Genomic DNA, 17003 nt, shown 5'->3' on the forward strand with positions numbered 1-17003 from the left:
AATATCTTAAATACATTTTCTCAATTTTGAACGAAGTTTTAGTCCCTGCCACGATCATGAGGCCGCAGCAAAAAAGCGACGTAGGTGGTGGAGTGCCTCATGTCGCGCATAAAAGATTGCCAAAGGCAGATTTGATACTCTGGCAGGAATACAGATAGGTAACTGTAGTATGAGACTGGGATTATTGATGGAGCTTGAATAGATCTGCCGCTGGTGAATAGCTATTAATTTGAATTTTCCTTGCAGGTAGTTTACAGATTTGTCCACATTTTGGTCGAAATATGACAAGAAACAATTATCACATTCTATTAAATTTCATTGAAAGAGTTCTCCCAAAACGGTATACACTTCCGAAAGATAATATAATAACTCCTAATTTAAACTTAACATTAGTAAAAAAGTAAGTATTAAAAAATATATACCAGGTTATTTTTTTCATTATGTCTTCTTTAACGTTTTCAGGTTTTGTATTTCGCATATACACTAAAGTGCAAAAAACACGTTTTTTCTGTAGTGAATATACCTACTGTTTCACCATTTCACAGTCCATCTCACTGTATCGAATTAGTTCACCTTATTTCAATAAAACAAAATAAGAAGCAAATCAAATAGCTTTTAATTCCTTTAATATTGATAAGGTGAACATAGGAACTAAGAGCACCGGCGGCGACCAGTGTTCTGGTAATAGTAGAGCAATAACAATTTTGAAGTAGTCGGTTCGATCACAATTTGGCGTAAGCATTCTAAACTGGATTTTCAATCAATCATTTAAAAAGGTTAAAAGCCAACTTTGACAGTAATTCTGAAATAATAACTAATTCAATTCGGAGTTTTCTCCGATAAGCCCTTGAGTTCTCTATCAAAAAATCCTTGGGTAGTTCTTCTTCTAGGTACTCTTTTTGGAATCCCCCCTCCCTAAATCTTCGAGGCAACTTCCTCCACTAATTCTGAATGATTCCTTCAATTTCTTAAGGTCGAAGAGAAGCTCTCTCGTGGTAGAGCGCTTTTTTGGAGCTAAAATGTCTACAACTCAAAATTGGAAAATTGAATTACACTTATATAGGAATATGTATAACTACTTCCCATATTTGAATGAATGTCTAAATACTGAACTGTTATACAACTGAAACTTTTGCTTCTCAGTAACTCTATCCAATGATTTGCAATATAAATCAATAAGAGAAATTAGAAGAAAAAGACAAATTGGACAAATCAGGGAAATGAGACAAATTGCACAAATAAAACAAATGGTTTATCGAATAAAATTTCTTTTTTTCTTTAGAAATACATCAAGGAATTCCTACATGAACTTTGCCGTTATATCACCAGAAATTCTATCAAGAATTGTTCCGGAAATTTCTTCAGTGAATCCACCAACAATTTCTTTGGCAATTCCTCCGGAAATTTCCGTAGGAATTCCATAGTTAGTTCTTCAGCAATTGATATGAAAATTGATTCAGGAGCTTAAATATTTCACCGGAAATTCCTCTCTCTCTGAATTCCTCAGGAAATTCCTTCAGGAGTTCCTCCGGTTTATTTCACAGTTTTTCAGAAAAATCATTCAGGAATTGCTATTCTTTTAAAAATTTCTTTCTTTTCGCTATTCTTTTAGGAATTTGCCTGTGTAATTTCTGGAAAATTCATGGAGATATTCTTGGAGTATTTCTGTATAGATATTCCCAGGTTTCTGGAGGAATTTCTAGAGAATTATCTGAGGATATTTCCGTAGGAATTCTTTGATTAATCTTCGAACGAATTCCTGAAAGAGTTTCCATTGAAATTAGATCTGTGCAGGGATTGAAATTTCATCGGCGGTGGCGTATAGATAATCTTCAGCAGCGGGTGGGTGATTGGTGGTGACAATGTCGTAGCGTGGATTCAGCGTGAACTAATTTTATGCTTCAAACATTTTCCGGCATTTCTTCGAAAATTCCTCAACGAATTATTGAGGTGATTCCTTCAAGATTTTTTTGAAAACCCAACTAACAATTTTGGTGCTAAAAGCTTCAACTTCTAGCCTTTGGCTGTATAATATTTGAATAAAAGCAGCCAATGCTGAATAAAGAAAAGCCTCCGCAAATAATCCCTTAAATTTCAACTCGACTATTATCCAAATATCTATCAGCTAGTCAGTGTGATGAATATATTTAATCTTTTATCGTTTATGTAGCTTTCATATAGTCCTAAAACAGCTCTGTCTGAATTAGCAACAAAGCTTATCGGTTAAGAGCTCATGTATGTAACTGAGTTGCTTGTTAGCAACTTCCCATATTACAGTGGGTAGCATTCACAATGAAAACGTTTTCGCTGTTGTTATAGCACTAACAATATAGCGTAATGGCTTGCGTAATGGCTTTTACTGCTTCTTTTAATAGCTTATCTGTATGGAATGTCCAATCCGCAAGGTTTACATTTGATTTTTGTTGCCGGAGCTGTGTATGCGCTATTGATTTCGGTAATGCAGCTACAAAGGTATTCACCTGCTCTTATAGCAACTGACAAAGCGCTGTCATTAATGCTAGCAGATAGCGTAAGAAAATAAGCCATTTAGAAGCGATATTTCTGTTGACGGCTACTGTTAAACGATTAGCAGCAGAGTAGCATCTATACAGATCGAGAAAATGTTGTCTAAAAACAATTACAGCGATTGATGATGCATAAAAGTTAGTAAACAGAACATGCTGATAGATGTTTGAATAATGGTTGAAATAATTTTGAAATAAAATTTTTAAGCTTATGTGCTGAAAGCAGCATGTAGGCCTCTTTCTAACGTTTATACAGCATTCTTTGTTATTTACATATGTTAAAGTGACGGTGATGACAGAGCAGCGGCCTTTGAATCAGGAGATCAGGAGTTCGAATCTAGGTAGCAACAAAATTGATATTTGAGTTTTCAAAAAAAAAAAACATTGAATAAACTCTGAAATTTACTCTCCTCTCAAATAATATTTAATCAAATTGATTTCAGTGGCTGTATAAAACTTATTTAACAGATTCAAAAAATCTGAATAAGCGCCATTGAAGCGAATTATATTACTAAATGGTTTAGTAAAGATTGAGAAAAAATTGTGTAACATGCTGTAAAGTAGTTGTGCGCAGACACGTCAAAAACAGCTGAATAGATTCGCCAGATTTGCTAGTAAAAGAATTGGATAGAAGTTCTTGATCATATGTATAGCACACATATTCAGCTTGAAGCCGTATAGACGAGTTGAAATAACATTTACATTGACATCAAATGTTAGTTGGTAAGTTCCTCCAGCGTTTTCTCCAGAAGTTCTTTCAGGAATTCATCCGGAAGTTCCTCAAGGAATGCCTTTGGCAATTCCTTAAGAAATTTATCCGGAAGTTCCTTTAGGAATTACTCCGGAAGTTTTTTTTAGGAATTCCTCCGAAAGTTACTTTAAGAAATCCACCGAAAGTTCCTATAAGAATTCCTCTAGAAGTTCCTTTAGAAATTCCTCCAGATTTTCCTTTAGAATTCCTCCGCAAGATCCTTTAAGAATTTTTCCAAAAGTTTTATCAGAAATTTCTCCGGAAGTTTATTCAGAAATTTCTCCGGAAGTTCCTCAGGCATTTCTTCTGGAAATTCCTTTGGGAGTTCAATCGGAAGTTGCTTCAGAAATTCTTTCGAAAGTTCCTTCAGGAAATCCTCCATAAGTTACTTCTGAAGTTCCTTTATAAATGCTTCCGGAAGTTCCCGCAGGAATTCCATAGAAATTCTTCCAGAAGTTTCCGAAAGTTCCCTCAGGAATTCCATAGAAATTCTTCCAGAAGTTTCTCCCGGAGATACACCCGGATTTTTTTCGGAAGTTATTACAGAAATTCTTCTGGAAGATCCTTCAACAATTTATTCAGGAATTTCTACAGAAATCAATTCGTGAATTCCTCCGGAAGTTCAATCAAGAATTATCTCCTAAGTTTCTTCATGAATTCCTCCAGAAGTTCATTCAGGATTTCCTCCGGAAGTTCCTTCAAGAATTTCTCCGGAAGCTCCTTCAAGAATTTCTCCGAAGTTCCTTCAAGAATTCCTCCGGAAGTTCCTTTAGAAATTCCTCCGTAAGTTCCTTTTAGGAATTGCTCCAGAAAGTACTTTAGGATTTCTCCGAAGAACCTTTAGGAATTCCTCCGAAAGTTCATTAAAAAATTTTCCAGAAGTTTCTTCAGAAATTTCTCAGGAAGTTTCTTCAGGATTGTCTTCAGGAGTTCCTTCGGAAGTTTCTTCAGAAATTCCTGCGAACGTCCTTGCAGGCCTCCGCAAGTTCCTTCAGGATTTCTTCCGGTAGTCCTCCAGAATTTTTCTGGAAGTTTCAGCAAGAAAACCCTTCATAAGCTACTTCAGATATTCTTCCAAAAGTTCCTTAATCAATGCTTCTGGAAGTTCCCTCAGGAATTCCCAAGAAATTCTTCCAGGAGATTCTCCTGGAGATAGACCCGAATGTTTTTGGAAGTTATTGAATGAATTATTCTGGAAGAATTCTCCAGAAGTTCATTCAGGAATTCCTCCGGAAGTTCATTCAGCAATTCCTCCGGAAGTTCATTCAGGAATTCCTCCGGAAGTTCAATCAAAATTTCTCCCCTAAGTCTCTTCATGAATTCCTCCAGAAGTTCCTTCAGGAATTCTTCTAGCAGCACCTTTAGGAATTCCTCCGGAAGTTCCTTCAGGAAGTGCTCCGGAAGTTCCTTTAGAAATTTCTTCGGAAAACCTTTAGGAATTTCTGCGAAAGTTTCTTTAGGAAGTACTTTAAGGAGTTCCTCAGGAAGTTCCTCCACGAATTCTTCCGCAATTTCCACTGACAATTTCTCCGGAAATTCCTTCAGAAGTTTATCCGAAAGCTTCTTCAGAAATTCCTTCCGGCCTCCTCAAGTTTCTTCAGGATTTACTCCGGTAGTCCCTTCAAGAATTCCTCGGAAAGATGCGCTCTGGAAGTTTTCAAGTGTTCTTTGGGAAGTTCCTTTAGGAGTTTTTCCTGAAGTCACTTTATGAGCACAATTCTCGGGAAGTTCCGGAATTCTTCGATAAGAGAAACTTCCGGAGGAATTCCTGGAAGAACTTCGAGCAATTCCTGAAGAAACTTCCGGAAGGTATTCCTGGAGGAACTTCCGGAGGAATTCCTGGAAGAACTTCCGAAGGAATTCCTGGAGGAACTTCCGGAGGAATTCTTGAACAAACTTCCGAAGAAATTCCTGGAGAAACTTCCGGAGGAATTCCTGGAGAAACTTCCGGAGGAATTCCTGGAGAAACTTCGGGAGGAATTCCTGGAGGAACTTCTGGAGGAATCCCTGGAGGAACTTCGGAAGGAATTCCTGAAGAAACTTCCGAAGGAATTCCTGGAGGAACTTCCGGAGGAATTTCTGGAGGAACTTCCGGAGGAATTCCTGGAGGGACTTCCGGAGGAATTACTGGACGAACTTCCGGAAGAATTCCTGGAGGATCCTCCGGAGGAATTCCTGGAGGAACTTCCGGAGGAATTTCTGGAGGAACTCCCGGAAGAATTCCTGGAGGAACTTCCGGAGGAATTCCTGGAGGAACTTCCGGAGGAATTCCTGGAGGAACTTCCGGAGGAATTCCTGGAGGAACTTCCGGAGGAATTCCTGGAGGAACTTCCTGAGGAATTCCTGGATGAACTTCTGGAGGAACTTCCGGAGGAATTCCTGGAGGAACTTCCGGAGGAATTCCTGGAGGAACTTCCGGAGGAATTCCTGGAGGAACTTCCGGAGGAATTCCTGGAGGAACTTCCGGAGGAATTCCTGGAGGAACTTCCGGAGGAATTCCTGGAGGAACTTCCGGAGGAATTACTGGAGGAACTTCCGGAGGAATTCCTGAAGAAACTTTTGGAGGAATTCGTGAAGGAACTTCTGGAAGGAGCTTCCGGAGAAAATATTCCAAAAAACCTCCAGAAATTGCCACTAAATTAACTTCAAAAATTCTTTAACAAATTCCCTCGAAAATTTCCTCAAAAACTCTTCCGTAAATCATTTTGATTTTCCTCATACATTTTCTCAAGGTTTTCTCTATAAACTGATCCGGTAATTTTTTTTTTTTTCAAAAAGAATTCACGATGGTGTGTTTATTGGAATATCCAAAGAAGCTGCCGAAAGATTTGATGAAGTAATTCCTGGAGGATATTTTGAAGAAATTTCGAAAAATTAGAAGGAACTGCTGCTTTGAATCCCGGAGGAATTTTTGGATAAATTCTTTAAGGATTTCCTTTTGTAAATTCGGGTAGCTTATACAAACAAGAAGGGATGGCTAAGAGATTGTTGAAAACAACTGAGGATCATATAGCCATTCGAAAATTTAGTAGTAATGGTTTTCTGAACAAATGAATTCTAGTGTTAATGATAAAAGTGTTAATAATAATAATAAAAGTTGATTTATTTATTATCGAAAATCATGAATGATGTGTGACAAATCAATTCGACGAAGTACTAAAAAACTACTGTAGGTTTACCCCTTTGTTTAATAACCTCAATCCCATGAACATATACTGACTTATAAACGAACGAACATACACTTGAGTCACTAGTAAGAAGTTAGAAAGCATGTAACAATGAGGCATTATTAGTTTATTCAAATAAATATTCTATTTTTTTTAATGTGCCTACATTCCATGAAAACGCTACGATCTATTCTTTACTCAAGCTTAGCAACTTACTCTACGTTGGGGTTATAGCACAAATATGGATTCGTAACGAATACAAAGCCTCAAAAGAAAACTCTATGAATATTCAAAACGGTATTCGATGAGTTTTTCGCTTTTAATTGTATTAATATTTATTGTTTCTTTCACATATCTTGAATTCTCAAAGAGCACCATTCGTATGTTGTATACTTGAAACAATAAAATATCTAGATCACATTGAATGGTTCTTAGCTTCCTGCCAAGCAACTTTTATCCCTTTATCTCCGAGGTGCTTGTCAGTCGGGTAATCAACCCTGATGGGAACTAGTCGATTCCTAGCAGGGAAGGACTGAAACAATCGGTGAAAACCACAGCGACGATTAAGAACTGATGATTAGAAGCACGGTTCGTGCAATTGTAAATCCCTCATCTTCATCGAGTCGAAAGCATAATTGCTGATTGTACTGAAGGAATGCGGATTCGACAACGTATAGCTGCTGAAAGTGTGTTTGAGGAAAACAGTGGGGCGAGCGTGTAAAGGTAATCGTACCATTTATTAGAACTGCGACAACACGCACGAGCTGGAAAACAGTTTTCATTAGTGATCACCGATATGCAAAGATACTACGGAAGCACTGATAATGATAACTTATTATATACTCAGATCAAAACGCGAGTACGCCATCAAAAGTATGCCATCAAAAGCATCATGAGATATCCGAACGTTCAACTTGGCCAGTGGAGTTCAAATCGACTGCTGGAAAGTTCAGCGCTCTTTGATAGACGAATGAGAGCGCCCTAATTCACTTTGTCGCCTACAAGAACATGCGTCTACTTCCATCATGGTCACTTGAAGCTCATTACAGTCGGAGAAGCAGTAGATCTGAAACAAATCGCAAACAAAAACAACAGAATGGAGAAAACTTAACAAAACGTCGTTTTACTTGCGGAATAATGCATCAGTGCATTATTCCGCAAGGAAAGACGTCAGTCTGTGTTTTTTTCACTGCAATACGCCTACTATTAGCAAATCCTTCGTTTTCCTTGGCAGCTCCGTACTGCTTAAGAAATGTTAGCAGCAGAATCATTCCTTGACCGCTACTTGTCCTATCTATTTGCACAGTACTTTAGAAGTCCATACTACCCTTTAAAGCCCATTTTTCGTCATTGCCAAAAATTAGCGTGTGCAACTCGTCGCAAAACTCGATTTTTCAGCACTCGTAGTATTTATCCAACGAGGCTTGCCGACAACATGTGCTGAAAAAATCGTCTTTTTGTAACTAGTTGCACAAACTACTATTTTCGTTTTACAGCGATTTCAGCTATTCCAAATAACTTGTGATCTAGCATTTTACTTCAAAAATGTTTCCTTCCTATTGAAATATTTCAAAAGTTCTTAAATGGCCTTAAAGAATATGTTTAAGAATGTTTTTATGTCAAACTTTCTAAAAATGTATGAAACGCAAGGATCTCAACTTTATGATATTCAACATTATGTTCAAATCTGGTTGAATGTATAAGTGTTGTTATGCTTTTTATGTTTAAACAGGAGCACTTCTTAAATTGATAAACGTTATCTTTACTCTTTACACGTACTTTTATCGTTGAATTCTTCATTTTCAATTTCCTCAGCATTAATTTAAGATAGGTAGCGCGGATATTTCATAATCAATTTCACTTTATGTGCTCTTGCAGTCTGAAAAATATCTAGCAACATCCTGTCCGTTAAAAAGGTCAATGGTAAAGGGAAAGTATCCGACATGGGACACACCGAACCGCAATAAGGGACGCGCATTCTTTATCTTTATCATGCATTTTTGGTGCGCTTTGGCTTCTTCGCTTACCTTCCGGTAGTTGCAGGTGCACGAACTAATTTAACAGCAAACAGAAACTGGATGGCACAAACCAACAAGCAGCACAGGTTCAGCGACAGCGAAAGGGCACACAGCGCCAGCGTCACGTCGTAAACGATCGCGTAGTCCTCCAAAACAGCCGGTCCAACCGTCGGTGGTGGCGGCTCTCGTCCACCCGGAGATATTTTCAACAAAAATATTAACGATAATAAAGCTAACAGAAGAGACACTGAAATGAGACGGGGAGAAAGTAAATCAGAATGAATAATAAAATCATGCGTCCGGCTAGGCTATAAGTGCGACATGAAAAAAAAAACGACATGGGAAGCTGCTCAATTGTGATGTTTTTTATAATGAAAAATGGTAGGAGGAGCTTCGTACATATCAGATTGAGCAGTAAAAATCATCTTTCGAAAATCTATAGATCTATAGGTATATTGTTATTTCCTACACTGAAAGGTAGATAGTCCCATTATTCGCAATATTTAATATTTGGTAAAATCCTTGTAGAACACAACTTGTGTGCAAATCGGATGAATATGAGTGCCAAAAAGCTATTTTCCATAACATTTTAAAATTAGCATTTTGAGCAGAACTTAGGGTTAGTCCGGGTGAGATGCTGCGTCAGTATAGATGCCGCTCTTTAGAGATCTGGTAGAAAAGACTTGATTTATTGGCGCAAATGTATGTGAGAGTGTGTATTTTGTAGCGAAAGCAGTGTAGTGGAAACAAATGAGCTTGTTTCTCATCTCAAATTGTACTTGTCGTTAATTATTAAAAGTCAATATCTAATTGATTTGATAGCATCAAAGCAAGCTTGATATGAACAACAACGGAGAGCCACCAATATATCAATCAAAGCACTCGTGGTACTTTTCCAGCAGTCAAAGACATGTGGTCAACCATCACGCACTGGAGTGACAGTTTTCTAGCAGACTTTTGCTTGCCTAGCAGATTGATAATCTCCACAATTGCCATCAGCATCCGAGAAAATTTCTTTTTGAAATTTCTAAAGAATTCCTATCAGAATCATCGAAGTATTCCAACCGGAATCCAGATGAACTCAGACTGGATTTCTTTCGGTATCGTTGAGGGATACCTTTGAGAATCTGTGGGGATACCCTCCATAATCCATGGAGGATTTGCCTCAGAATCTCTCGTTAATTTGCTTCGAAATTCCTCCGGAGTCGTTCGAAAATTTATTCCGAAATCGTTGAGAGATTTGCTTCGGAATTCCTTGACCGTTTGTTTCAGAGTACTTCGACGATTTGGTTCAGAACCCCTTGAATATTCATTTCGGAGTCTCTCGACGTTTTGCCTCGGAATCCCTCAATGATTTGCTTCGAAATCTCTCGACGAATTGCTTCGGAATCATTCGACAATTCGCTCCGGAAATACACCGACGGTTTGCTTCGGAATTCCTCGAAGATTTAGTTCGGACCCCCTCGACGATTTACTTCGGAATCCCTTGATGAATTGCTTTGGAATCATTCGACGATTTGCTTCGAAATCCTTCAATGATTTGCTTCGGGATCCCTCGAAGATTTGCTTCAACATCCCCTGAGGATTTCCTTCGGAATGGCTGGATGATTCTTCAAGGAATATCTGAAGGATTGGTTTGGAGTACCTCGACGATTTGCATCGGGATCCCTCGCCAGATTGCTCAGGAATCCTTCAATGATTTGCTTCTACATCCTTGGAACATTGCCTACGAAATCCTTGAACATTCACGTTGGAGTTCCTGGAGGATTCTATGTGGAAGCTCTAGAAGATTCTCATTAGAATTCCTGAAACATTCCCATCGGATTATCTGGTACATTCCCAACGGAATCCCTGGTGGATTGCATTCAGAATTCCTGGAGGCAAGCCAATTGAATTCAACTAAGTTGTTCAACTCAATTGCTCTGTCAAAGCGTAGCATTTGACGCAATAGCCATACGCTATCAATTTGAGTCGTAATAGCAATGATCGGCTGGTAAACAAACACACTTCGATACTGTGGGCCAGAAATCACGTGCTTGAGAAAATAGAATGTGATTGATCCGCAATCGCTTTAGGTGGTTAGACCATATTTGACACATTACCACTAAGCAGCTAAGTTAGGTGGTAAACTGTTCGAGATTTTTTTTTAAATAAGCTCAAAATAGAGAAAATAGATAAAGGAGCTATAGGAGCTATTGCTAGAACTTTAGAAATATATAGAAAAAAATAAAGTAGGACCTGTGATTGAACCCACGACCTCCTGCGTATGAGGCAGAAGTGGTAGCCGTATGACCACCAAGCCCGTTTGGGATATGTCAAATTATTACTATTCACCAAATATTCAACGACTTCGTTTTGTTTATTCACATATATGAACTCGTATAAGTTTTTGGTCTATTTGAATCCGAAATGCAATTGGATTAAATTCGGCCATAATGGCCATTTTTCTAACTCAAATAAATAGTTTGTCTGAATAACATGTCTTCCGAAACCGGGATTATTATGGCTGTAGCCTCTGAGGGAATCGCTTGAATCTAAATAACTTTAAACTAGTAAACGGATGACTCTCAGTGACCGGAAAAACCATTTGACATGTTGATATATAAAATATTTTCTAATTAATATCTTTACCACTTTAGGTTTTGTAGTCGGTTTGTTGTTGATTGCCCCTTAACTTATAATTCTGATCTATTCCTCAAAGGGGCCATCCAGAAACCACGTGGTCATATTTTTGAAGATTTTCAACCCCCCCTCCCCCCATGTGGTCTATCGTGGTCATTTGGCAGACCCCCCCTCCCCCCTCCCTTTGACCACGTGGTTTTTTTTTTTCAAGTACAAAAATAAAAAAAAACTAAAACATATGGTTAATCCGATCAATTTTGAAGATGGACAATTTCAACTGATTCAAAGTCAAACTAAAACCCAGCATGGAAATTATAAATTTTCATTATTTCGAAGATTTTTATGATGTTATCATGTTGCAATGTGCATCAGGAATTAGGTTATCTAGAACTCGCATACCTTCGATGCATCAGGAGGATACAAAAAAATGCGGACTCGCGAATATGTTATAAAAATTTCGAGAAAAATTGGTAATGGTTTAGAAATTTTCCAAAATATCCCTATATTTTTTAATTTCTTTATTGGTGATTTTTTTAAATACATAATTGCAATTTTTGCTTTTACAAGTGCTAATTTATTATTGTTTTGTGGAAAATTTTCAACTGTTTATGGAAATTTTGCATTATTTGCAGTAATTCTATATTTATTTAATACTCATACCCTGATTTCTTTATTGGCAATTTCCAATTCTATTATGGAAAATTTCTATTTTTTCTCTAATAAATAATCTAGAGCTGGCTCATCTCTCAAAATTTCTAATTCTTCATTGAAATTTTATTTTGATATTGACTCGTGGAATCCAATGATGCCATACTAAACATATTTTCTCGGTCACTCCGATGTCTTTCGAATAATTTCCCAAGGAACTTCTATTCCATATCTCGAATATGCTTCAGTAGGGTGGTTCAAAAAATCGATTTTGCTCCACAGTGCTTAGCTGATTCTTTACCATGTTCTGAGTGTCCTCTGAAAATTTGAGCTCATTTGGGTTTAAACTGATTTAGCACAAGCCGTTTCAAGTTTGCATGCAAATTAGTATGGGGAAATTTATTTTTTCATTATACTGTTAATGACTTCCCCCATTAAACGCAGGTTAAAAGAAAACCTACATAGCTAAAAGGAATACTCAACAGCTTTCACCCAACGAAAATCGCATGTTGATTAATCGCCCCAATAATTAGTAATCGATTTTAAGACAGGTTGCGAATCTTTAGTCATGATCGTTAAACTTCTCTGAGGGCATCACTGAAATGTGCAGTGCAACATAGTAGCCTGAATTTGTGTGTGCTATCTTCCGCGCCACGAGCAGCAATGTTGCCCATTGATGAGTTATGCAATTAGCTCCAGAAAACCACGGAATAGATTAAATTCGATTACTAATTATTGGAACGATTAATTGAGATGCGGTTTTCACTGAGTGAAAGCTGTTGAGTATTCCTTTTAGCTATATAGGTTTTCTTTTAACCTGCGCTTGATGGGGAGGCATCATTAACAGTATAATGATAAAAAAAAATTTACCCATACTAATTAGCATGCAAACTTGAAACGGCTTGTGCTAAATCAGTTTTAATGCAAACGAGCTCATGTTTTCAGAGGACACTCAGAACATGGTAAAGAATCAGATGAACACTGTGGAGCAAAATCGATTTTTTGAGCCACCCTAATGCTTCAGTCAATGGTCCTTTCATAAGCGACTCATAGAAGAATGAATGTATTATAGATCAATTATCATTTTGGAGTTCGGATCATTCGATTTATCCAATTAACCAAATTATGAATGATGTATGATATAATATCCCATTAGGTCCATTGGGTTGATATGACAATTGTTATTTGTACAAGCTACTACAGACTTTTTAGTTAAAAAAATTATGTTGAGCTTTTTAATGGAATGTCTTTACTTGTCATAAGACGAGTTTGTACCTTCCCATTTAATTCCACCACTTGATTGTACCTTGACAGATACGTATTTCGACCTCAACAGTAAGGTCGTCTTCAGTGTTTCGTACTTGACTCGACTTAGGTTATACAAAACTTTTAGGTTTTTAAAAACGTCCTGGAAGTCGTAATGTTTGAACTACTTATTCATTCAAGTCCGTGAACCCAGTGCTAGAAGGCCCTACAAAAAAGGCATAGTCATTGTGCAGCTTGATGTTGACTCAAGATAATTTTGGGTACCTTGTCTCTTAGATCTCATGTTAATGGAAATTAGGATCATATGCTTATTTCATCGGATTGGGTACATACCGATGATGAGGACATTACAAATGTCATGATTGATCACCCGAGAAGTCGTGGGCTGAACTTGAGAGCAATCACTGGCTTAACGTTCAGGATGACCCATCTTATCTGAGTGTTCAGAATGATTCAAACATTTCAACTTCATTTGCATGCTCTTAGAATCGAAATCTTCCCAAAGTTTCGGATAACTGAGTTTTCAGGGTCAGTCAAATTTGAGCTCCCATATTTTTTTCTGTAAAACCAATATCTAGATGAACAATTTTACTGAAGAAAATGGTGGTCTAGCTCTCTTTTGTGATTTAATAGACAATCTAAAACGCTGGGCATATATGACCCATCCGTCCTGAAAGGGTTGAGATTTGTTTTGGAATTCAATTTCAATCGTTATTATAACACTATTTATTACCCTAGATTGTTTTAGGAATTGGAGTGTTTATTTCTGGAACACTGCCACTTTTTTCATATCGCCGGACTCTTCTTAGTTCTAAGACCCTTTTATGAATTTAAAAAGCATTTTATTTAGAATTTCATGTTGATTTTTTAAATGCAAACTTCTCTATGTCATAACCTTTTTCATACGCACTACTAGAATTTTGTGCATTATTGATAGAAAAATTTAAAAATGCACCTAAATGTTCTAATTAGGTGTATTATTAAATTTTTCGATCAATTAGCCTAATTATTCAATATCATAAGAACTAGGCTTCTTAATCCTAAATAATTGCCTACATTTATTGCTTGGATGAATTTTAAATTCCAAGATCTTCCTAATTTTCAAGAATAATTATTCTGGAGTTGCAAGGGAAACCCTTCAGAATAGTTAGAAGAAATTCTTCGGAGTCTCCACGGAAAAATCTTCAGTATTTCAACGACTTTTTTTTCGAAATTCTGTGGAAGAGTTCCTAATAAAGGTTCGGTAGAAATTTTGAAGAACTAGAAGAATCCGTAGAAGGATCCTAAATGCATATTTACGATGAAAATTCCAATAAACATCAAATTCCGAAGAACTTCCGGTATAAATTAGAAAAAAAATCCAGCTTACTTTTTTTACAGAATCTCTAAAGATTTTTTTTCAAAATCTTGGGCAAATTTAATGAATCTTCAAAGGAAATTCTTGTAAATTTCCAATGGAAATTTTTGTCGTTTTTCAAAAAAAAATCTTAGAAATTTTCAGCAGTTTTTTTTAATTTCCAAAAGAAATTATTTGGAGTATACCAAAATATTTCCGATGAAAATTCCTAAGATTTTCCAGTAGAAAATCGAAAAAAAGTTCATCTAAAACACCAATAGTGAATTTCCCGAGGATATTTCGATGTTTTTACAAGTGGAAATAACGAAAAAAAATTTCACTTTTGTAGTACTTGTGAAGGTTGTGCTTTAGAAACAATTCCAATAGGAATTCCTTAGAAAATTAAATCAAAATTTTAAAGATTTTCTGATGTGAAAATTCCTTAAAATTTTTAAATCATTTCTTGTGCTTCTTTACATGGTAAAGATTTAAAGCAATGTTTAGCTGAACCTACAAAGAAATCAAAATGACTTTCCGAAGAAAAATGAATTTCCCATGAAATTTTGGAAGAATTTATGGTGCAAATTAAAAAAACACGAACCTTGAGAATTCTAAAGATTTATTCTTTGAAAATCCAAAGTATTTTTTGAAGATAATCCATAGACTCTTCCGTGAAAATTCTAAATAATGCCTCGAATAAAAAAAATATTTGGAAAATTAAAAAAATGTGATAGAATTCACAAAGAGCGTAAAAAATTTCTTTTCAAAATTCCAAATTTGAAAACAAAAATCCAAAAATAAAAAATCAACGGTAATATCAAAGTGTTTCATGTGGCATTGGCTATTTAATTTCTCATGAAAATTCAGAAGATTTTTACTTGAAAAATTTAGAAGTCTTCTTCTTCTTCTATGGCTCCATATTCCAACTGGAAGTTGGTCTGCTTTTCAACTTAGTTTATTCTATTAGCATTTTCTCAGTTATAAATTGAAAGTTTTAAATGCCAGCAATTGTACGATTATATATCTTGTGTAGCAAGTACGAAGGATACATTATACCTAGGGTGTCGACAATGTTTGACACCCGAAAACATCCTAGACAGGAACGAGAATCGAACTCGTCATCTCCGGATTGGCAATCCTACGCCTTTGCTCGTAAGGCTAACTGGAGACTGAACATTTTGAAGTGCACTCCCTAAAATGTTCGAAAAACTTATTTTGGAAATGAAATAGAATTTCTGGTGAAGATTCGGAAGAACTTGTCGAAGAAAAAAAATATGAAAATATGAACATTTTTTTCCACCGAAAATTATATGTATTTCCCACGAGACTGTTTTGAATTTTCAGACAGAATTCACATGGAATTTTTTTCGGCATTTACACTGGAGATGTTTTGTTTTTTTTTCATGACCAATTTGTAGCAAAATTTACAAGCAAAATTTTCCAGAGAGAATTGTTCAAAAAACATTCTGAATGCTAGCACTTTATTAGGATTATATGAAGTAAGGTCAAAGTTTTTACAGGAAATTTTTTTACTGGATTTTTCCTGAATATCCACAAGACATTCTTTTGAAGATTTTTCTTGAATTATTGTAAAAACATGAACAGTTTTCAAAATTGTAGCTGTAGTCCGCTGATGCAAAAGTGTCGGCGGCGTGATGCCAAAAACCATCTGCGCGGGATTTTAAAAAAAATATTTTTTCATTTTTCTTTCCCAATTTTTTTTGGTGAAAATTGAGACTGAAACGCAACCAGCTTTTTCGTTTATTTTTTTTTATGGAAATAGGATCTAAAGCTAAGTTGGCCAAATAACTCAGATATGCATTTGCGTTTAATGATTAAATCATTAAATTTTGATGATTTGTATTTTTTACACCGCTATTGTTATTTACCAAAAATTTTCGTGTTAAAAAAAAACCACGTGGTTCGAGAGCAACACCCACCTCCCCCCATGTGGCTTATCGTGGTCATTTTCCAAACCCCCCTCCCCCCCTATTTGACCACGTGGTTTCTGGACGGCCCCAAAGCTGAAATCTTGATCTCGACGCCCCCTGCGCCTGGCGCCCTTGGCGGGGGTCAACCTGGCCAACCTCACGCTACGGCGATGCAGACAAGTTAAAAAATGGCTTGTATGTGGTAAAATGCAATATGTGCAATTTTTGACGATTCGTTCAATTGGCGGTGAAAGCCAATTATTCAATTCGTTATTAGTTTTCGCAATGAATTTGTACTTTTTAGGGTTGAATTACAAAAATGAATTATTATGTTTTGTCTTAAAAATATAGCCTCATTTCTCCAACATTTCCCATGTGGGGCGTCTTTCCTTTAGGTGTGGCATCTCACCCGGATTTGACTTTTTTTTATGTAGATAGTAACGTCCATTTTTTCTTTTTGCTAATGATTTCTATACTATGTAGAAGGAACCTTAAACTATCAAAACACAATATTGAGAGATTCAATCAAGCAGATTGTTTTACAAAAAAAGGTGTGGCATTATACCTCGATTAACTCTAAGAGCGAACTTGTATATAGTTAGAAAGTTCTAATTATTATTTAAAAATTTGAAAAATAAAAAAAATTGAACAGTTTTTATAGATTTTTAGTCATATCTGATATACACTCCCGGCTAAAATTTTGGGTTCACCCTCGAAAAATATGGGCAAGTTTTTGGCC

The 17003-nt window shown here is 36.4% G+C and overlaps 2 protein-coding genes across 2 annotated transcripts in view; both read right to left on the reverse strand.

The window, feature by feature from the left end:
- Window positions 1-17003, reverse strand: part of LOC134221288 (uncharacterized) — a 125777-nt gene that overhangs the window by 10402 nt on the left and 98372 nt on the right. The window contains exon 3 of the mRNA XM_062700490.1: window positions 8471-8708. Within this exon, the coding sequence (XP_062556474.1) occupies window positions 8471-8708 (238 nt within the window). The remainder of the gene's footprint in view (window positions 1-8470; window positions 8709-17003) is intronic.
- Window positions 5331-5816, reverse strand: LOC134228147 (sericin-2-like; the record flags this gene model as incomplete). The annotated part of the gene is made up of 1 exon (XM_062709933.1): window positions 5331-5816. A coding segment is annotated over one exon (486 nt), but the record flags the coding sequence as incomplete, so codon positions are not given.

This window comes from Armigeres subalbatus, chromosome 3, assembly GCF_024139115.2.
Source record: "Armigeres subalbatus isolate Guangzhou_Male chromosome 3, GZ_Asu_2, whole genome shotgun sequence".
In the NCBI taxonomy this organism is placed as follows: Eukaryota; Metazoa; Arthropoda; class Insecta; order Diptera; family Culicidae; genus Armigeres; species Armigeres subalbatus.